General features: G+C 40.5%; 2 protein-coding genes across 2 annotated transcripts; one reads left to right on the top strand and one right to left on the bottom strand.

Moving 5' to 3' along the window:
• Window positions 1–17: 17 nt before the first annotated feature.
• Window positions 18–7,489, bottom strand: LOC124123532 (U3 small nucleolar ribonucleoprotein protein IMP4-like). Its single transcript, XM_046486706.2, has 9 exons — window positions 7,407–7,489; window positions 7,107–7,215; window positions 5,403–5,486; window positions 4,530–4,639; window positions 4,035–4,167; window positions 2,242–2,396; window positions 1,813–1,907; window positions 1,158–1,228; window positions 18–451 (listed from the first exon to the last, which is right to left on the bottom strand). Exons 1-9 carry the CDS (start codon window positions 7,407–7,409, stop codon window positions 339–341), a joined length of 873 nt encoding a protein of 290 aa, XP_046342662.2. The 5' UTR covers window positions 7,410–7,489; the 3' UTR covers window positions 18–338.
• Window positions 7,490–7,678: 189 nt separating this feature from the next.
• On the top strand, window positions 7,679–18,891 carry LOC124123527 (pre-mRNA-splicing factor ISY1 homolog). The gene is made up of 11 exons (XM_046486696.2): window positions 7,679–7,763; window positions 8,519–8,541; window positions 9,351–9,402; window positions 9,979–10,087; window positions 11,055–11,167; window positions 11,697–11,758; window positions 12,229–12,284; window positions 12,934–13,056; window positions 13,956–14,068; window positions 15,640–15,726; window positions 17,342–18,891. Exons 1-11 carry the CDS (start codon window positions 7,761–7,763, stop codon window positions 17,447–17,449), a joined length of 849 nt encoding a protein of 282 aa, XP_046342652.1. The 5' UTR covers window positions 7,679–7,760; the 3' UTR covers window positions 17,450–18,891.
• The last annotated feature ends 3,261 nt before the right edge of the window (window positions 18,892–22,152 follow it).

Raw genomic sequence — 22,152 nt, 5'->3', positions numbered from 1 at the left:
CAAAGATCAACGACAAATTTTCACATCTTTTAATGACAATTTATATTAATATTCGATTGAGATGACTCAAACATCACTTCAAGGAATGCCAACATTCTCAAGTCATTTCAAGATTTATCCATTCTGAATACAGTTCACAATTTTTTCCATTTTACAACTTGTAGAAAGTTCATCACATGATGAAGTGCCAGCTTTAGGGCCATCAGTCGCGACAATCACAGTACACATTTAGAGTTGTCTCCCCTTGTCAGTACAATGATGAGCTGGGAGTCCCATCTGTTTATGCACTTGGTCCAGCGTTGTTCATGTGAGGCTGGGGCAGGTAGGACTCTGTCTTATCACTCAACACTGAGGACCTTGCGTTTCTTGGCAGTGTTCATGTATGGCCGGTAAACCCATTCCACGTCGGCGGTGTCTGCTGTTTCCAGCGTACCCAGGATTATCTGGTATACTGGAATGAAATCAGGATACTATGATTTTGAAGCAGAAACAAACTTACAAACATCGCTGTCTTTGTCAAGTTATTTGTTACCCGAACAAAATCAACCGTCAATATGAGTCCTTTGGGGATTGCGTATTCTTCAAATTCGGTGCTAAATATAATAAATACAGAAGTGTCTTGAAATATGTCATGAAAAAAAAGCCTGACTACCCTCAGTTGATCCTACATGCTACTGCCGATGCCAAATGTCTAAATTCTTATCTAATCTATCAGCAGAGGCAGTACTCGACCACTCTCATTGGTCAAAATTAAAGTCAGGAGGACCTTGTCATACCCAACATAACCAATGTCATACGTTTAGGGGTCCAAAGATTGAAATACTACTGCAGAAAATCTCAAGGATCTGTGGACCACAAGACAAAACCACCCCAAACTGAGTTGTGACAGCACTAGTGCAAGAACAGAGTCCAAAACAGAATTTGACGTGATCATATTCAGTGGTGAAGTTTCAGTGAAATTGTCTGCAGTAATAAGGACCTTGTCAGGAATTGAACTTTTACGGCAAATTTAGCAGATTTATTTTTTGTTGCAATTCTGCTGGCAATCACACTGATAATGCTTCACTTCATCTATATACAGAGTCCTGAAGAAGATGGTCAGTACCAGTCTGGACCCCAGCCAACACCAGGTAATCAGACTCGGGAACATTACTCACTTTTCATTTCAAACCTTGGTCCCACTTCCTTCAGCTCCAGCTCCTTGTCGACATATTTGTACACATGGTGTCTGAAAACAGAAATAAGTCACAACAATGTTCTTCCTTTTATTGGTCCCAAATACTGCAGATTAACACAGAGTTTGAACTAAGCAAGAAAATCAAGGGGTCCTTACACTAAGGCAAATGTCAACAGAGATATAGGGGGTTCCTGGATTCAAAAGTAGAAAACTTAAAGGACTCTGCATGCTATATTGGATTGCATTGTTTTTAAGTATTAGGAATTTTTGCGGGGGGGGGGGGGGGGGGAATGGAAAAAAAAAAAGAAACGTGTGACAGACTATATGATGATGCGGGTGGTGTCTGAGAACCAGGACTATTATTATTTTAGCCTTAAATGTATTTTCTAATAAGTGTTACACCAAACACTAATTACTAGTGAAAATACTTGACACTGCCAACTGTAAATCATTAGTGTGCCAGGTACTTGGCCATCCTGTCTAGGAAAAAGATGGCTTACGCACCACAGATAGGAGCACATGCACGTATCGTGATACATATCGGATCGTGAGCAAGGTAGCATGATACGTATCGGATCTCACAGTTGGTGGATCATCCCAGCCCCAATACATACATTCCACACATTCCCCCTCACCTGAATGATATATAGTCCTCCTCGTTAGCAAATGTTACAACTCGCTTGCTGTCCTCCTTGGGCACAGGAAACAAATATTTCAGTATATTTTGTACCTGCAACAATAGAGAATTACTGTCGTACAGTTTGTTATGAAGATAAGAAATATTCTATCATATTAACACTTGGAGGTTGGCCAAAAAAATTAGAGGGGTAAGGGCTGAATATTTACATTTTCATTACTGCATGTGTTAACATTTTCTACTTTTTGATAAAACAAACTTTCTTTGTAAAAAATATCTAATCATCACTTTTTAAGGGTTTTTTATGTTACCATAGTTAGTTCACATATCAAGTTTGAAACAGACAGGTAAAGGATTCTTAAAGTTTGTTTACTACATTTTCAAATGATGAATAAGAATAAACAGCAAGTTTATAATCGAAACTAACCCTTTTTCCTAACTTTGATGTAAAGTTATTGAAGATAAGATGTGGATATGCCTCAGACATGGTGCCGACGTCAGGAATGTCATGCCGCATGACAACGCTGGAGAGGGTAAAGTAGGCTGTTGGCCCGTATGGCAGGTGACACACCACCAAGGCATCTGCAACAAACAGTCAATCTGTACCTTTTGTTTTGTTTGTTTGTTTGTTGTCTAACGCTGCACTCAGCATTATTCCAGGTAAATGACGGCGGTCTGTAAATAATCCGAGTCTGGACCAGACAATCCAGTGATTGACATCATGAGCATCGATCCTCACAATTGGAATACAATGATATGCATCAACCAAGTCAGCGAGCCTGACTACCAGATCACCTCTTACGACAAGCATAGTCGCCTTTCACTGCAAGCATAGGTTGCTGAAGACCTATTCTACCCCTGATCTTCATGGGTGCAATGGGGCTTAACGTCATTAAACATACACAATATTCCTGACAGAGTGCACATGGGACCACGAAATGAGTGTGCTATATCCATTATTTCCTTATAATCATGTTTGTTACATTCATCAATTCTATATGATAACATATACAGCAAATGGCCAGGACAAAAAACAAAACAGTTTGTAATATCTGTCAGTTTATAATAAGCATGTACCTTATAAACGTAGTTTACAGTACTTTCAGAATGAAGCTATCGTGGCAAATAAGTACAGGGGGTTTATAACAGAAGGAACATAAATTCACTAGATAATAAAGGATGACAGACAAATATGGTCCTATCAGTAGCACTTACACATATGTGTGGCACTTTTCACTTTCAACTGAGTGCCATGAACAAACAGACCAGGGCCTCCATAAGGCGATCGTAAGGTCAGTGTAATTGTATCACAGACTTACGACAGTTGTGGCACTACGCCCAGGAGCCTACCTTAACATTGTATAAAGTGCATTGTTGAGAGTAAACTATCGGGACATAATTGTACTACACCTCAACCAAATGGTGAACACCCATTGGACTAGAGTCTTAAGCTGTTCTCTGATTGGTCAAACAGTGTTCCCATCATACTGCGGATTAGGGGTGGAACAAGTCCAAATCACTATTATCCAACCCTACTTGGGTTCCCTACCTGGGTACCCAACCCCCTATTACCTGACCCTACCTGGGTACCAAACCCCCTATTACCCAACCCTACCTGGGTACCAAACCCCCTATTACCTGACCCTACCTGGGTACCAAACCCCCTATTACCTGACCCTACCTGGGTACCAAACCCCCTATTACCCAACCCTACCTGGGTACCCTACCTGGGTACCAAACCCCCTATTACCCAACCCTACCTGGGTACCAAACCCCCTATTACCTGACCCTACCTGGGTACCAAACCCCCTATTACCTGACCCTACCTGGGTACCAAACCCCCTATTACCCAACCCTACCTGGGTACCCTACCTGGGTACAAAAACCCCTATTACCTGACCCTACCTGGGTACCAAACCCCCTATTACCCAACCCTACCTGGGTACCAAACCCCCTATTACCTGACCCTACCTGGGTACCAAACCCCTGTTACCCAACCCTACCTGGGTACCCTATTACCTGACCCTACCTGGGTACCAAACCCCCTATTACCCGACCCTACCTGGGTACCCACCTCCCTATTACCCGACCCTACCTGGGTAGCCGCTGTAGGTCTTAAGAGATAGGTATAAAATGTCCGATTGGGAGTTGTTTTACTGGAGCCCCGACAAAAACAACTCTTTCTTTCTAGAGGCTGCCTTCCTAAAGGAGATCACTTACCTGGCACCCCCCTGTGTTCGTGAACCATGATGAGATCTGTGACATCATTGGCGCGACATGCATCAATCAGCTGCTTCATCTCGTAATTACCACGATTGATTCTTTGGCTGTTGGGAAACAGCAACTTGATCTCCTGAAATGTCATTGAAGAAGAGGTAGTGACAGTAAGTATCTTCATAGAATTACAAGTTTTACTTTGCAAAACATAGTTACAGTCATATTAACATAATAAATGGGTGAATTCTGACACATTCCCTAATGGTACCAACACAATATTTCTTTAGTATGAAGAGGCATTCACAGGAATATTTTAATGTAATGTCGGATATCTTGAAAGACTGCTATATGAGTCCACACCAACCCAAAATGAAAAGGGGGAAAATAAAATCTATTCTTGTTATTCTACCAAAAGGCAAAGTTCACCAAAAACAATACCATGTACACAACAGGTTAAACTATGGGACACATAAACATGATACGTTCAATCTAGCTAACCTTTGCAAACTGTTTCAGTTTTGAGCTGGGGTCCCTGGCCGTTGTGATCATTATCTTAGGGTCTTCCACACCAGCCCACTTGTACTCGTCATCAACATGAGTCGTCAGACCTGCACACCACACACCATTATTACTGTTTCAATCAGCTAAAATCTATTCTACAGACACTCCTACATTTCTAGAATGTCCCCAGGGAATCAGATGCTACAACATTGTACAAGGCTGCCCAAATGCTCTTCATAATATATAATACCTAGTAGTGTGTTTGTTTGTTTGTTTGTTTGTTTGTTGTTTAATGCCCCACTCAACAATATTCCAGCTATATGATGGCGGTCTGTAAATAATCGAGCCTGGACCAGACAATCCAGTGATTGCTATCATGAGCATCGATCCACGCAATTGGGATCGATGACATGCATCAACTAAGTCAGCGAGCCTGACCACCCGATCCCGTTAGTCGCCTCTTACGACAATCATAGTCGCCTTTTAGGGCAAGCATGAGTTGCTGAAGACCTATTCTACCCCGGATCTTCACGGGTCTAGTATGTTAGTTCAGAATCATAGGGTTCATAAAGAAATCCAAATTTTAACCAAAATAACCCAATTGTCCTATCAGGAGCACTAAGTTGAAAATCTGAGATAAATCCTGTCCATTTTAGAACTACAGAAATATGCAGCAGTGCATACTGATGGTTATAATAATTTGGTTTTTAAGATGCTTTGAACAGTATTTAGATCAGATCAAAGGGCTGAAATGTTAAAAGAATATTACAATCTCAGTTTATAGATAATGACATGCTTGTGATATCTTAATACAGCCTTATGTAAAATATTTACAAAACAACCATCAACATGGTGGTGTCTGCTACATACCATCAGCTCCTTCCCCATCCCAGTCTAGCGTCTTCTCCAAGTACACGGCATCTTTCCTCAAGTCAACCGGAACAATCTTATTCTCTGAAAACAGAAAGAAACAGAAAGATTTCTGAGAACATGTACCACATTGAAACATTACATACAGAGTTATCTCCCTTACACCAGTCATCTTGCAATATAAAATGCAAAGTTTAATGCAAGAATAATGCTATCTACATGGTGATCTGAAGGGGATATTTCTGATGTCTCAATATGCTTGGGGAAATCTGATCATTGTTATTATTATGCCAAAATTGTCCAAACCACAGCAAAACAATAACGAAAATGGGACTGTTAAAGTCCTGTTAGACTCATGTCATATCAGGTTACTGTTAAAGCTAGGACTATTGGTCTGGGCTAGGTCGGGTAACTCGGTCCTGAGTAGGACCCAGGTACAAATAGGACTACACAGATCCATAATTAGTCATGTGATATATCTTCTAATGCAAAAAAAATCACTACAACTCCATTGTTACACTGAAAGTAATTTATGTTCACATTTCTTTCTGACCATGCATGTATTCCTTCTGTCTTTAATATATTTGAATAAAGATAAAGCTTCAGTCAACTTCAGCATGTTCAGTGTATGCATGACCTGATCATTTAATGTGTGTATGTAAATACTTTTTGTCAGGGGTCCGGTAAAACAATTCCCAATCTGACAATTTTTGCCAATCTCTTGAGACCGGGTGCAGGCAAAATTGGCGCTTCAGCAAAACGTCACTGATTTCTCAAGCAAAAACAGCACCTCATTTGGTGAAAACGGCTACTAATTGTCAGGCAAAAACAGCACCTCTATTTTTAATAACGATAAGAACAATTTATGAAGTAGTATATATCCATTGTGTTATGTTGTAGTATTTATGCCTAATTTACATTGTCATGGTCTTGTCTTCCACACTTATTCACAGTTTCAAAATGAATAATATATATTATATAAAAATAAATAAATTCAGTTTCAGCTTGACATTGAGTTAATTTGAGTAAAGGTACTTTTAACTTCAAAGCTAGACTAACATTCCCTATGCTGATTTCATGTGGAATAGAGCTAGCTAGAGCTGACTAGACTTGCTTTTGTATGCGTTTCTAGATTTATTTATTTTTTCATAAAATAAATATATTCAACAGTCATGGTGCAGGACTACTTCAAAGCACGTGAATCGTGATGATGTTTTCACAATAAGTTTAGTTGCACCTCCCAATAAGAGTCGGTGTGTAAATTTGAGTAGAGGCTAATTTCTAAAGTAAACTTGCATTAACATTCCACAATTATTTGTGTTTGCAAGTGACCATGTGATTTTAATTTCATTTATTTCAATACCAAGGTAAAAACAATAAGGTGCCGTTTTCACGAGGCTATAGCAGCCGTTTTCGATTTAAGTGAGGTGCTGTTTTCACTCGGCGACGTTTTTGCTGAGGGTCCGTTTTAGCTTTAACCCTTGGACCTGTAGCAGGTACCCAGGAAGGGTCGTGTAATAGGGGGTCAGGTTCCAAGGTTGTAAATTTGGATTTGTCCAAGCTCCATTTAACACAACTAACCCTAAGGATTGAAGGGCATATGTGAGGTCTGTGAACTGAGAGCCATAGTCAGTAATCTGTCAATTAGCACTGTAGAAAGCAGCGGTCATTGTTACCATCAAATAAAGATTAATAAAAACATACCTTCTAGTGATTGTTTTATTTTCTGCTTTTTTTCGTGGATAGTTCTTTCTCTTTCTTCAATGGATTTTCTATAAATATATTCTCTCCGAAGTCTGGCTTGTCTCCGTAACTGAAATTTCAAGAAGACTTAGTTTGAACGTACACAACATGCTTATAATAAAATGACACCACTCAATACGTCCATTGCGTCAAGTGAAAACTTATTGCTGTGATGAAACACAAGTCTGTCTCACTTATGCATAGAATCGATGTTTACATTGGTTACTGGCAAATGAATAAAAAGCCTACGCAAACACAAACCATCTTATATTGCTTGGTTATTGTCCAGCTTGTTATTTTTGTCAGTTCTTGGCCCACGTGTGGTCTTGTAAACCGGAAGTTTAGAATTTAAGGAACCGGAAGTGCAAAATAGATAGTCGATAAGTGGTTATTCACCCTTTTGGTTCAAAAATAATATTAATCCGAATATCACCCTATTCAGAAATAATAGTTATGTTTAATACAAATACGCAACCATTATTGTCATCACTCAGACTTCTTTGTAAGAGATAATACTATAAAAAGCTTTTCGACTGTTAAGAAGCAACTTCCTGTAACATTGAGAGCTGAAAACGTTTTCCGTACACATTGATTCTCTGTGGATTCTTCATAAAAATGGTAATGAGAACAGGATTGTAACATTCACTTTGAAAACATCAACATACGCAATATCGTCAATACTAAAAGTAGTTTTACTTACCATATAGGTACACAAACACTAGCTTTTTTCCTGTTTTTATCTATAAAACACATCAAGCTCTGAGTTTTGAAAATACATGCAACTTTAAGTCCAGGATTGTAACGGTTGTTGACATAATCATACTTATTTGACAGTTACTTCAATCAAAAACATTTATGATATTAATTAGGACTTTCATATCCCTTTTTATAAAACTACCCATTGTTTGCCAGGTCAGATATACAATCTATGCCAAAATATTCCCATTTTATGATATTAAGCGCAATACATGGCGATACATCGTTTGGGGTAGCTTAATTCGACTGACATATTAATTATACATCAATCTATGGTTATCCCTGACCTGTTTGGTCGACATTCACTGTCATCAGATACCTGTGAAGATCCAGGTTAGAACTCATCTTCAGCAACCCATTCTTGTCGTAAGAGGCGACTAATGGGATCGGGTGTTCAGGCTTGCTCACTTGGTTGATGTATGTCATCATATCACAATTGCATAGATTGATGCTCATGATGTCAATCACCGAAGTGTCTGCTCCAGACTTGATTATTTACAGTCCGCCATCATATAACAGAATATTGCAATGACAGTATTATCATGATTATGTTCCTGATGATGTCATTTCTAAAATTGTAGTTTTGTTAAACTTTTTCTTGTTTTTTTTTTTAACAGGCACGTAATAGTGAAAAGGCAATGTAAGTATTTAGTGTTATATACTGTGGTAAAACATTGGGGATTTTTTGTGTTACCAATGTCAATATTATCTTCTACTGTTCTGTCAGGTGTGTACTATTGTACATCATGATACATGGCGTATATTGTTTTTACTGACAATCATTTCTGCATCTAACATCTATATCCAACATTAAAAGAATCCAATACATATCAATAGGGGTGTCATTAATTGGAAATTATATACTCGAAAGTATCACGATATATCCCCAATTTTTTAATGAGGTACCAGTTATTTGCATGTATTTGTAAACTTGGTGAATACAGGGGAAAGTTATATAATATTATGTTTATAGAATATGAGCATTATGAGAATTCACTTCTGTACGGGGGCGGTCGGGTAGCCTAGTGGTTAAAGCGTTCGCTCGTCACGCCGAAGACCCGGGTTCGATTCCCGACATGGGTACAATGTGTGAAGCCCATTTCTGGTGTCCCCCGCCGTGATATTGCTGGAATATTGCTAAAACCGGCGTAAAACCAAACTCACTCACTCACTCACTTCTGTACGCGAAAAGCTTTAGTTTGTAGTTGGAATTGAAAACCCACATTTTCAAGAGGACACCCTGACTGTTCATACCTAATAATGTCCATGTTGTACATTGTATACATAGTACACATATACAAGCATGGCAATCACAATTGTCTCAGTACCATTTGGCTCTTGTGCAGACCCACAATCATTATAATTGGCCAGTGTCTACGAAATGTACATGGCATAAATGGTGTATTTTTTTAAAACCAGTTTCACTTATATAATACTCCTCAATTTCAGGACAACACTTGCCAGATGGCGAGCGGCACATTTAGACGGAACGAGAGAAAAGGTAACGTGCTGAGAGTATTAAATGTGCAAGACCCCTTTTCCAAGTTCTTATCATTCTTAACATACTGACTTTTATCTGACATTGAAAGAAATTCTCCAAATGTTGCCTATGGTTGTCACAAGAGGCGACTTCATTGTTCGGGTGGTCTGACTCGGTGATTGGATTGGTTGCATGTCACCATATCCCATTTGTGGGATCGATGTTCATGATGTCAGTCACTGGACAATGTAGACTTGATTATTTTACGTATATTGTCCTTGCTAGGAAAGACGTCCATATTTGGCCTCTGACTGTGTCTGTACATTGTCCTTGCTAGGAAAGACGTCCGTATTTGGCCTCTGACTGTGTCTGTATATTGTCCTTGCTAGGAAAGACGTCCGTATTTGGCCTCTGACTGTGTCTGTATATTGTCTTTGCCAGGAAAGACGTCCGTATTTGGCCTCTGACTGTGTCTGTATATTGTCCTTGCTAGGAAAGACGTCCGTATTTGGCCTCTGACTGTGTCTGTATATTGTCCTTGCTAGGCAAGACGTCCGTATTTGGCCTCTGACTGTGTCTGTATATTGTCTTTGCCAGGAAAGACGTCCGTATTTGGCCTCTGACTGTGAGGACGTGAGTAAGGCTGAGAAATGGCGCCGGCAGATCATAGGGGAAATATCAAGGAAGGTGGCCCAAATCCAGAATGGTAAGTTGAAGAATGAGTGAGTGAGTGAGTGAGGTTTGCACCATGGTCACAAGATTACAGCTGTATGACAATAGTTTGTGAAGCACAGGACAAGACAAACCCCAGTGGCATTGTGGGTTAGTATAGGTCCCCAGCAACCAATGCTGGTCGGAAGAGGCAACTTGGTGGATCAGGAGGTCAGGCTAATTGGTTGATTGCATGTCATTGTACCCCGACAACATGGATTGTTGCTCATAATGTCAATCACATGATCGTCTGGCCCAGACACGATTATTTACAGGCCGCCGTCATAAAGCTGGAATATTGCCAAGTGTGCCAAATACAATATATGTAAATCCTGTGACAGTTGAACAAAATACTGAAGTGATCATGAAGATTATCCAGTGGTGTACTGTACAGGTGTAGGCTACAGGAACAGGTTGGCCTGGTCCGGGCCTGATTACGTACATGATGTACAGACCACCCAGATGTAGCGGCAAGAGCATTATCATTGCTGATGATTGTGTCGTGGAACAGTATGGAGTCTTGAGGGTGAAAACATTTAGACGTTCACAGTGGTAGTCAGGGGCTGTTCCATTGATGCACTGATTGTCTGAGAGTATTGATGTAATGTGAGTGGGCTTGGATGTTAATTTCATAATCACAACGATGGCAGTCTGCGTCTTTAACCACTAGTCTGAGGCCTGAGTCTAGTAAAATCTGGTTCGGTCTGCTAACAATGGTCCATACAACAACACTAAATTCTACTGAAAATAATGCTTAGAAATTAGAGCAAGATTCTGGCACAGACTGAGAAGGTATGAGGTGACTTAGTGGGTGCATTCTGATTGTAAAAATCTGCTGCAACCTCAACCATGCTCAAACATGGAAACTCAAAACATTTGGATACTTATAAGATAAAAAATGCCCCGAAGTACAAGAAGATTAGTATGCTATTGGTGGGTAACTTGATGTTGTTGTGTTCCAGCTGGTCTGGGGGAGTTCAAGCTGCGAGATCTGAATGATGAGATCAACAAGCTGCTGAGGGAGAAGGGTCACTGGGAGGACCGCATCAAGGAGCTGGGGGGTCCAGATTACAAGGTACACACACTACTGCAGGTCAGGGATGCTTGCACATGAGGAGGAGGATGTTTCAGTGTGATAGTTCAGCAGGTCACACCTTGAACCTACCACCAACTAATACACTGAGAAGCCTTCACTTTGACATGTTTAAATAAAGTTTGTATTTTAGAAGAAACAAGATCCTTTTCAAGTAACATAACTCTGAAATAGCCAGTACTTTCCAAGCACCAGGATGTATTAAATATGATTTATGTGTTTTCAATGTGTGTCAGTATTCCAAAGCCTGTGTCATGAAAAAATGCTTATAATATCATAGTATCTGTTCCGTAATTCATAACAAACTCATAACCAAATTTGATTTTTTTTGTAATATTTGGCAAAATGTCCAAAAAATCACATTAAGTTCTTTGTATAGGTTCAAATCTCATTTGTTGTGTTTGGAGATGGCAATAATAAGCGCAAAAACACATTATTATTTTTTTAGTTAAAATTGATTATGCGTTTTTATTGTTTCAGTATATTTATCTTAAACTGATTTTGTTTCCAGAGGACTGGTCCTAGGATGCTGGACCATGAGGGGAAGGAGGTCCCAGGCAACAGAGGGTACAAGTGAGTAGCCAGGGGGTCCATTCAGAGAATCAGGGGGTCCAGGTTCTTAATAAGTATATAAACAATTTATTGTAAAATTTTCAAAACTTTTATCATCATGATTACAAGAGATAAAACTTTTATCATATTTCCCAATAGTTCCACAAGGTCACCATGTCTTTTCCAAGTCAGAATTCAGAAGCTGGTGTGTTGTGCGTGACATTTGGACTGTTCAACATGCTCTGGTAGTCACTGGTAGTCACTGGTTTGCCTGGCTCGGACTTGATTTGTTACAAGCTTTCATGATTGCAGATTGTGTCCTTAAACATGGCCCACTCACTCACTCACTCACTCACTCACTCATCCTTATTCCTACTTGTTTAATGAATGCAAATAATATGTGTTGCAGAGACTGTTGAATGATAACATTGATGTATATTAATGTATACTGCATCTCTTAGGGTATAAGGATCTATTGAATCTTCTTCCAGATATTTTGGAGCAGCCAAGGATTTGCCAGGTGTTCGAGAATTATTTGAACAAGAACGTAAGATTTTTTTTTCCAGCTTCATGGTTCAATTCAGTTTAATGGAAGTTTGTAATGACAGGGAGGTTTATTCAGTCAAGGGGTCACTAGTCCATTCTACAACATATTTTACTTATACAACAAGTACTATACAGTTGTGGGTTGAGATGAGGTTGAATTGGTTAAAATTATTGCACATATATTTTGTGGCTGCTTGCACTAGTCTGGACTAATGCCAGTTTTATGGTGCTAGACAACTGAGATACCATGCCTCAGTTTTTCCCTACTCAGACACATTATGCTGACTCCAAGCCAACCAAACCTTGTTTTATCCCCTTGATGCTGATCTCCAGGCAGGGTAACAACAAGTACCATCTTTGTATGACACAGCCAGGGATTGAACCACTGACCTTCCACTCTCTCTGCGGACAGATTGTATAACCAAACTCACTCTCTCAATCATCACTTCATGGTTAGAACCATAGAATTTACAATATGATATGCATTGATACTCGAATGAGAAAAAATATTAACAAATGTGTTGTTTTCTTCAGTACATCAATGGAAATCTAATATTGTAACTCAGAAGTTATAGAACTTTAGGACAAATTGTAGAGTTGAACTAATTGCATGGTCTTACAATCTCTGTAACCATGGTAACATATTACAGCTCCGCCCCAGCCTCGGAAGACCAGAGCAGAGCTAATGAAGGATATAGATGCTGATTACTATGGTTACCGAGATGAGGATGATGGGATACTTATCCCCCAGGAGCAGGAAATAGAAAAGCAAGGTAGATATCAGCATCACATCGGCTGCTTCCCTTACAGGGGACTACATTTGGGCAGTCTGGCAGCCCCAGCAATCTGTCAGTCATTGAAACACCATGTGTGGGGCTGATAACTTACCGTGTTTGTTGTATTAAGCATCCCACTCCAGTAAGCACCCAGACCAACTTCTAGACCAGTCTGTAAGTAATCTATATTGGCGCCCAATACTAAGCCCAAATATTTAACGGACAGTCTGTATTTTCTTGTGTATTCTGTAGATTGTTTACCAAAAACGCAGCGGTGTAGCAAGGGTTACACAAACGCAGCACTGTAGAGGGGGTTACAAAAAAAACACAACAGTGTAGAAGGGGTTACAAAAAAAGCTGCAGTGTAGAAGGGGTTACAAAAACACAACAATGTAGAAGGGGTACAAAAAGTGCAACACTGTAGAAGGGGTTACAAAAACGCAACACTGTAGAGGGGAGGTACAAAAAAAGCTGCAGTGTAGAAGGGGTTACAAAAATGCAGCACAGCGCTGAAGAGGGGGTTACAAAAAACGCAGCAGTGTGGAGGGGGGTTACAAAAAACGCAACAGTGTAGAGGGGGGGTGTACAAAAAAACGCAGCACTGTAGAGGTGGTTACAAATAAAGCTGCAGTGTAGAAGGGGTATATAATTTCCTAGTAACTATAATCAAAAATGTTTTGGTTTTCTTCAACATTTGAACAAGGCCTTTCTATACCATTCAATCTCAAATAAATTTCATATATTGTGGATGGTTTCAATGAGCACCCCTCCTATGTACATTTATGCCCAGGGCACTTATGATGTCAAATACAGTACATTTTGAACACAGGGTAAATGTTAAGACACGTGTACAGTTGTCCTCGGTGAATGCAGGTGGTTGTTGTTTGTCCGGCCAGGTGTGGCCAAGAAAGTGAGGGACTGGAAGGAGCAGCAGGAGAAGATCAGTCGCGGGGAAGTGGTGGAGGAGGATGCCATGGAAACCGAGGAGGAAATCTACCTGCCAGAGGAGGTGAGGCAGGGAGGGTGTGTTGTAGGTCGTCAGGACAACGACGACATGTTCTCCATGTCACACGGCAGCAGTCACTGACTCTCTGACCTTATCACTTAGTGAACATATCTCGCCATTAGACCGCTAGGGTATGATATGTACATTGTTTCTATGTGTAGGATAAACACATCAGAGGGTGTTCATGAGATTTAAACCCGAATCCAAGGGATGAAACCCAGGGGCGTCAGTTTCATCCCTTGGATTCAGGTTTACGTCTCATAAAAAGCTAAGTGAAGTGTTTTATCAAACTTATAAACCGAGAAAAAGAAACACTTATCAACATTTTTATGTTTAAACATACTTTCCATGAATGTTAGGAAACGGGTGTAAAATATCTGTTGCTGGTGTACGGGTGCTTGAAACAGACATTTTTAAAAGCATTGCGATTTATCAGCACTTCTGTAGCCCAGTGGTACACTCACTGGGCTACAGATACGAAAGTTGCGTGTTCGATTCGCGGGAATATAAAGATAACGTTTGTCATTTGATTCTACTTTTCATTACATTGTGTTCAAATTCAAAATAAATTTCTTGCGAGAGACCTTCATATGTTACAATATAAATGGAATTGTATTAATAAAATCCCCAGGATATTATAGAAAATCCTGGTGATATTATAGAAAATCCCGGGGATATGACAACATCCCTGTTTATGAGATTTAACCTGTCTGGGGAACAATGGGATGACGTCACTGGCGGTTTATAAGGGTTGTTACTCTTCATAAAGATCCCAACACTCGCAAGGCACTGAGGTTGGACACTGACACCTTGAGCATACAAGGGGGCACGGGTGGCCCAGTCGTCTAAGGCGCCGCAATTAGCTGTGCAGAGCACGCCAGAAACCTATGATTGTGGGTTCGAATCCCGGTTCGCCCCGATTATGTTTCTAGGTTTGTCCGCACCATACCCGTGCTCGTGGGTTTCACCGAACTGGTAAACGTCTAAGACCTGCATCACTTGGGGCTTTCCTCCCACATTAAGCTGACACGCCGTGATATGACTGGAATACTGTTAAAAGCGGCGTTAAACCCAACTCACACACTCACTTGAGCATACAAGTGTATGCAACAGGAAAGTTATGGTAGAAGTTTTTCCATGAGAGTTTTGAGTTACTGGGCAAGTTTACTTTAACCGTTCAATAGATCTTTCTCAATACTAAAAACTTCTTTGGAGAGAATTCAATCATTATTGAGACCTGTGAAGATCTGGGTTAGAGTAGGCCTTCAGCTACCCATGCTTTCTGTTAAAGGCGACTATGCTTGTTGTAATGGGCGACTTACAGGATCGGGTGGTCAGGCTTGCTCATTTGGTTGATGCATGTCATCGTATGCCAATTGCATGGATCGTTGATCATGATGTCAATCACTGGATTTTCTTGCCAGACTTGGTTATTTACAGATTGCCGTCATATGCTTGAATATTGCCGAGTGAGGCATTAAACAACAAACAAACAAACAAACAAGGTGTATGAAACTGTTAAATCAAATCTTGCATATTTAGTGACTGTATATTTATTTTTGTTTATTTACCAGATTGAAGAAGAAATCACAGAAACCCAGAAAGCAGAAGAAACTGCTGAACACTTTATTGCCCACGTCCCAGTGCCATCCCAAAAAGAGGTTAGCAGATTATCTCCCTTTGTTTGAATCATGCCATGTTTCTGGCATCTGGGTGTTACATTGTTGGTCCTTCAAGGATCGTTTGGTGGTTCGGGTGGCCATGTCGTCTAAAGGGCTTCAATTCGCTGTCAGAGTTATCTCCCTTTGGCATGCATGTTTCTAGGTTTGTCAGCACATTGGTTTGTGGGCTTCACCAAAGGGGAAAACATCTGAGACCTGCATCACCTGAAGCTTTCCCCCTACATTAAGCTGACATGTTGTGATATGACTGGAATATTGTTCAAAGCAACGTTAAAGCCAATTCACTCACTCACTCCTGCCATCGTTCATGCAGGGGCATATGATGCCCAGTTGTGTAGAGCACTGCCATTAACTGAGCAGAGTAGCCTCCCTTGGGCTTGTCCATCTTCCCGAGGCAAGGGAGTTAACTGAAAACATGCTGTCACCTTCAGGAAAAGTGCTGAGTCATGCCTTAAACGCCCCCCACTACTGGCAAAATGGTCAAGATGTATTTTGTAAGAAATATGTTTTTGAATAGTCCAGACATAATGCAAATGTTACAAGTATTCAAACCATATGGACCTTTTGGGGTAAATAAACATACCCTATGATTAATAAGTCCAGTTTCCACACTTGCCAAACTGGGCTGGTATTATAGAGATTTGATGTACTTCGTGAGGTAGGACCCATTTTATTACAAAAAAAAAATCCTGATTATCGATCATAGCATCCTGACTGGGCACCGTCATTTGGTTTGAATCAAATGCAAGTGATATGAGAGGTGGAATCTGATTGATCAATAGGAGGGACATAGAAGGGACATAACTCTTAGTCGCTACTGGTGGCACTACGATCAAACCACGAAATTGCAGCAAAGTTCAGCAAGGGTGGAAACTGGACTTTTACAGTCAGTTAACTCAGGAAAATGGGGCTTGTCAGAAACATATGATTTTAGGTTCAAATCTCAGATTCACCTTGATCACGTTTCCAGGTTTGTCAGTACTCAGCTTGTGCTTGTGGTAAACATCTAAGACCTGCATTCCTGGGGCTTCCCTGGATGTTTCACCGTGACTGAAACACGGTCCTCACCTGGTCATCTCCTTAACATGGCAGGTGTCCTGTTGCATATATGTGATTGTGAATCAAAGTGTTGCCTTACTGGATCTGTATCACTAGTGGAGTGATTTGTCTGTATATTGTGATTTAGGAGAGCTGACATACAACAGGATCACACTCACTCACCCACACACCCACCCACCCACCCACCCACCCACTCACTCACTCACTCACTCACTCACTCACTCACTCACTCACTCACTCACTCACTCACTCACTCACTCACTCACTCACTCACTCACTCACTCAACAACCCACCCACCCACTAACTCACCCAGAACACACATACCCCACTCACTCACTCACTCACTCACTCACTCACTCACTCACTCACTCAACAACCCACCCACCCACTCACTCACTAACTCACCCAGAACACACATACCCCCCTCACTCACTCACTCACTCACTCACTCACTCACTCACTCACTCACTCACTCATCTAATCAACCAACCAACACATCAATTGCTCAATCAAACAGCCGCCCGTGTGTTTCAGATTGAGGAGGCGCTGGTGATGCGGAAGAAGATGGAGTTGCTGAAGAAGTACGCGAGTGAGAGTCTCCTTGAGGAGGAGGAGGGTGTGCGACAGATGCTAGGTGTGTGACCGGGGAGCCACCCGTAGTGCTGTTTCCGCAAACCATTACCACATAAAGTGCTGGTGACAAAGTGGTTGCTGATGTGTCCGACAACAGGCTGCTCCGGCTACCATGCTCAGGACGTCACCACAAGACAATCTCAAACCACCATGAACATCTTCGCATTTAAACATCTGCCTGTTAATCACCCACTTGTGTCTTGTATGGAGAGTAGTTTGTCCCGACAGTAACTTCCCTTACAGACAGCTGTAGCCTGACTCACCACAAGTGCATCTGTCACCAGCATGCATTGGTTTGTACAAGCTGAATGGTGTTCTACTCTACCAAAGGCTTATTTGCTAGTGACACATGTAACATATTTATTAGTACGAGTTCACAAGTCACAACCACCATGAAGATACATGTTACATTTGTCTTCAGCAACCCATGCTAGTCGTAATAGGCGACTAACGGGTTTGGGTGATCGGCCTTGCTGATTTCGTTGTTGTCTTCAGCAACCCATGCTTGTCGTAATAGGCGACTAACGGGATTTGGTGATCGGCCTTGCTGATTTGGTTGTTGTCTTCAGCAACCCATGCTTGTCGTAATAGGCGAATAACAGGATTGGGTGGTCAGTCTTGCTGATTTGGTTGATGCATGCCAAGTGCGTTTCACTGGCTTGTGTGCTTCAGAATGGATTATTACAGACCGCTGATCATAACTTCCATACATTAACATAAACTTACGACTGTCGTAGCGTATTATCGCTTTTATATGGAACAGGGTCCAGGGCCCCGTTCGACAAAGTGACCTCAGCTACGTCTATCCTAAGTCGTTAACGTATGGGAGTTACGATCGTCGTAGCGCTATGATCTGTGTGCGGACAGGTTTCTGGTGGTTAATTTGTGGCCTTGTCATATGGGTAATTCTTGGTGTCCTTACCATCATGTTGTTGAAATTGTGCTAAAAGTGGTGTGGACGTTGTGTAACATCATTCTCCATACCATGTTCACCACCCATGCTTGTTGGCTTCACCAAAATGGTAAATGACCTTGACCTGAACCACTGTGGGCTTCCTCCCATGTCAACTTGATGAAGCTGACCTGCTGGTGACCCTGTGATATAACTGAAATACTGCTTTGTAAAGTGTTAAAACACTTTGAGAATCATCAGACTGATCTTGTAAGATGATGCAGTGAAACCCTTGTTAGTCTGGACCCTCCATAGACAGGAACCTCCACTATCTGGACGGTTCGGTTTGGAATGTCTACATATATTAAATGTACTGCTCTTTTACAATGACAAGAGTTTGGACATTGGTTAATGCAGACAAATCTAAGTGGAATGATGATGTCATGATTAAATGGGTTTCACTGTATGCAGATGGATAGTATTGTGTCGAAAAGTTACAGGGAAACGGGTGGCCCAGTCCTCTAAGGCGGAGCGTTTCGCTGTGCAGAGTTGCGTCCCTTGGGCATGCCAGAAACCTATGATCGTTGGTTCGAATCCCGGTTCGCCTCGATTATGTTTCTAGGTTTGTCAGCACCATACCCGTGCTCGTGGGTTTCACCGAAGTGGCTTTCCTCCCACATTAAGCTGACACGCCGTGATATAACTGGAATAATACTGTTAAAAGCGGCGTTAAACCCAACTCACTCACTCACTCACTCACTCACTCACTCGAAAAGTTACTTTTTCTATGATGGGGCATTACCATGTCATACTTTTCAAATCTGTCCGTTGTTTTTTATGTCCATTCATTGTGTATCACTGTATATATGAGGTACCATTCTCATTATGTAAATATGTCAGTTGCTATAGTTACATACTGCATGTGTTCATATTCCAGGTGTGATCCATGGCTTCATTGTACATATCATGACATCTTGTATATATCCTCAAGAAACAGAATCATTTATTCATGACCATTTTACAAAATAAACCCAATAAGTCAGCAAATGATTGTAATGCTTTGTTATTTGTTGGGTGTTTCAAGTGGGAGTTTCAAGGTATTTCTTCTACTTGGTTTGATTTCTTAATTCATCTGGGATAGTGGGGTAGCCTATTGGTTAAAGCGTTCGCTTGTCACGTCGAAGATCCGGGTTCGATTCCCCACATGGGTGCAATGTGTGAAGTCTATTAATGGTGTCATAGATATTGCTGCTGGAATATTGCTAAAAGCAGCGTAAAACAATACACACTCACACTGAATACAGCTTCATGGTAATTATATTCTGATGAGAACAACATCTGTGGTAGTAAAGACAAGATGTATTATTGATGACAACTTCTTGTAAAGACAAGATGTATTATTGATGACAACTTCTTGTAAAGACAAGATGTATTATTGATGCGATTTCTTGTAAAGACAAGATGTATTATTGATGACAACTTCTTGTAAAGACAAGATGTATTATTGATGCGATTTCTTGTAAAGATAAGATGTATTATTGATGACAACTTCTTGTAAAGACAAGATGTATTATTGATGCGATTTCTTGTAAAGATAAGATGTATTATTGATGCGATTTCTTGTAAAGACAAGATGTATTATTGATGCGATTTCTTGTAAAGACAAGATGTATTATTGATGACAACTTCTTGTAAAGACAAGATGTATTATTGATGACAACTTCTTGTAAAGACAAGATGTATAATTGATGACAACTTCTTGTAAAGACAAGATGTATTATTGATGCGATTTCTTGTAAAGACAAGATGTATTATTGATGCGATTTCTTGTAAAGACAAGATGTATTATTGATGCGATTTCTTGTAAAGACAAGATGTATTATTGATGCGATTTCTTGTAAAGACAAGATGTATTATTGATGACAACTTCTTTTTTCTATTATAATGTGATGTATGGTATAGATCCATATAGTTGTCAAACAAGAATGACTCGCATCATCATAGAATATATCACGACTTTACTGTTACTTATCAACTGGGGCAGCCTAGTGGTTAAAGTGTTCACGCAGCCCGCCGAAGACCCGGGTTCAAATCCCGACATGGGTACAATGTGTGAAACCCATTACTGGTGTCCCCCGCCGTGATATTACTGGAATATTACAGCGTAAAACCATACTCACTCACTCACTTCTTATCAATTTCTAAAAATCACACACTTAAGCGTCTGTGTGACACTTGAAAATTTGAATGATATGCTTATTAAAACAGAGCACCTCATAAACTGAATATGAAATGTGCACGGGGTAATATTATAATCTTCATATTGGATATGGTATATTTGCAAAAACAAATGTATATATGAAAACAAAAAATGACAATGTTTTGTTAAAAATCAGTGTTTATTTACTGAACACTACATGTTGGCTAGTGACGTCTCAAGTATTGAAGGGTGACTAATAAAGACGTACTTATTTCAGAGTAGAGTGCACTGAAGGTTGGTAGGTGTTTGTGCTGGTTCTCATTGTAAAAGGTTATTCTCAACTCCTGTGTCACCCAGTTCTCTTGTCTGGCATGTTTACAGAAGTAGGTCAAGGCACCAAGGTCAATGACCTGTGTAGTATGGACTAAAAGGTCGTCTGTGTTTGTCTTAAGTTGACCTAGATAAACAAGCATGTTTTGATGCAAGAAGAGAAAATCATGTGATAGAAATACTTTTGTCATAAGATAACATAATTGTTAATGATAAATGTTAAAGTACATTATGGAATTTTATGAAAATGGAGTCTCATACTCTTATTTTTTATGAAGCTTCCTTAGTCTAGGAATACATTTCTTTAAAATAATAGTTATTTATTTTTTTCAAAAGAACCTTTTATCCTCTGCTGAGGAATCAAGGAAACTAGACTTGGTTTGGTTTGATCTAGACTTGCGCAGACTTCTTGTTGTTTTTAGTATTTATTCCACAATAATGTTGGTTGGTTGGTTGGTTTGTTGTTTTACGCCGCACTCAGCAATATTCCAGCTGTATGACGGCGGTCTGTAAATAATCGAGTCTGGACCAGACAATCCAGTGATTGATATCATGATCATCAATCAACGCAATTGGGATCAATGACATGCATCAACCAAGTCAGCGAGCCTGACCACCCGATCCCGTTAGTCGCCTCTTACAACAAACATATTTGCCTTTTACATCAAGAATGGGTTGCTTATGACCTATTTTACCCGGATCTTCACGGGTCTCCACAGTAATGGGGGCCGTAGGGTAGCATAGTGGTTAAAAGGTTTACTTGCCATGCTGAAGACCCAGGTTCAGTTGCCTACATGGGTACAATGTCTGAAGCCCATTTCTGGTGTCCCCCCCCCCCACAACAGGATATTGCTGGAATATTGCTAAAAGCGACGTAAAACCAAACTCACTCACTCCACAGTGGCGCAGGACTAATGAAACTGTTGAGGTCCCCACTCATTCTTTAGCTTGATGTAATGTCTTCAAGGAGGGTGGTGGGTTGTTTAGTGGTTAGTGGTTCCAAGGCTTCAACTAAACAGGAAGTTGGTCATTCAAGATAATTATAAGGTTCCTACAGGCTTGAAAAGGACTTGAATTTGTGCGATTGATAATCTGTACAAACAGAGAATTACTGTATTCGACGTAATAAGCGCCCCGCTCTAATAAGCGCCCAGGGCGACATTTGCTAAGATATTGGCTATTGAACAGTCCCAATCAGCACCCCTTCCGAGTGATCAATGTACACAAGACTTATTTATTTGCGTATAATATGCACTCGTGTGTTTTACGCACCCTTAACTATGGGCATTT

The sequence above is a fragment of the Haliotis rufescens genome, unplaced genomic scaffold (assembly GCF_023055435.1).
Source record: "Haliotis rufescens isolate VD_foot unplaced genomic scaffold, xgHalRufe1.0.p SCAF_23, whole genome shotgun sequence".
NCBI lineage: Eukaryota > Metazoa > Mollusca > Gastropoda > Lepetellida > Haliotidae > Haliotis > Haliotis rufescens.
This window is presented reverse-complemented; position numbering and strand designations above follow the sequence as displayed.

Coding starts and splice junctions, on each gene's coding strand:
- LOC124123532 (XM_046486706.2), bottom strand. Junction 4,168..4,529: donor AACTGAAACAGTTTGCAAAG/GTTAGCTAGATT, acceptor ATGACATTTCAG/GAGATCAAGTTGCTGTTTCC. Junction 1,908..2,241: donor CATCAAAGTTAGGAAAAAGG/GTTAGTTTCGAT, acceptor CTATTGTTGCAG/GTACAAAATATACTGAAATA.
- LOC124123527 (XM_046486696.2), top strand. Junction 8,542..9,350: donor CGTAATAGTGAAAAGGCAAT/GTAAGTATTTAG, acceptor CCTCAATTTCAG/GACAACACTTGCCAGATGGC. Junction 13,057..13,955: donor GCAGGAAATAGAAAAGCAAG/GTAGATATCAGC, acceptor TTGTCCGGCCAG/GTGTGGCCAAGAAAGTGAGG.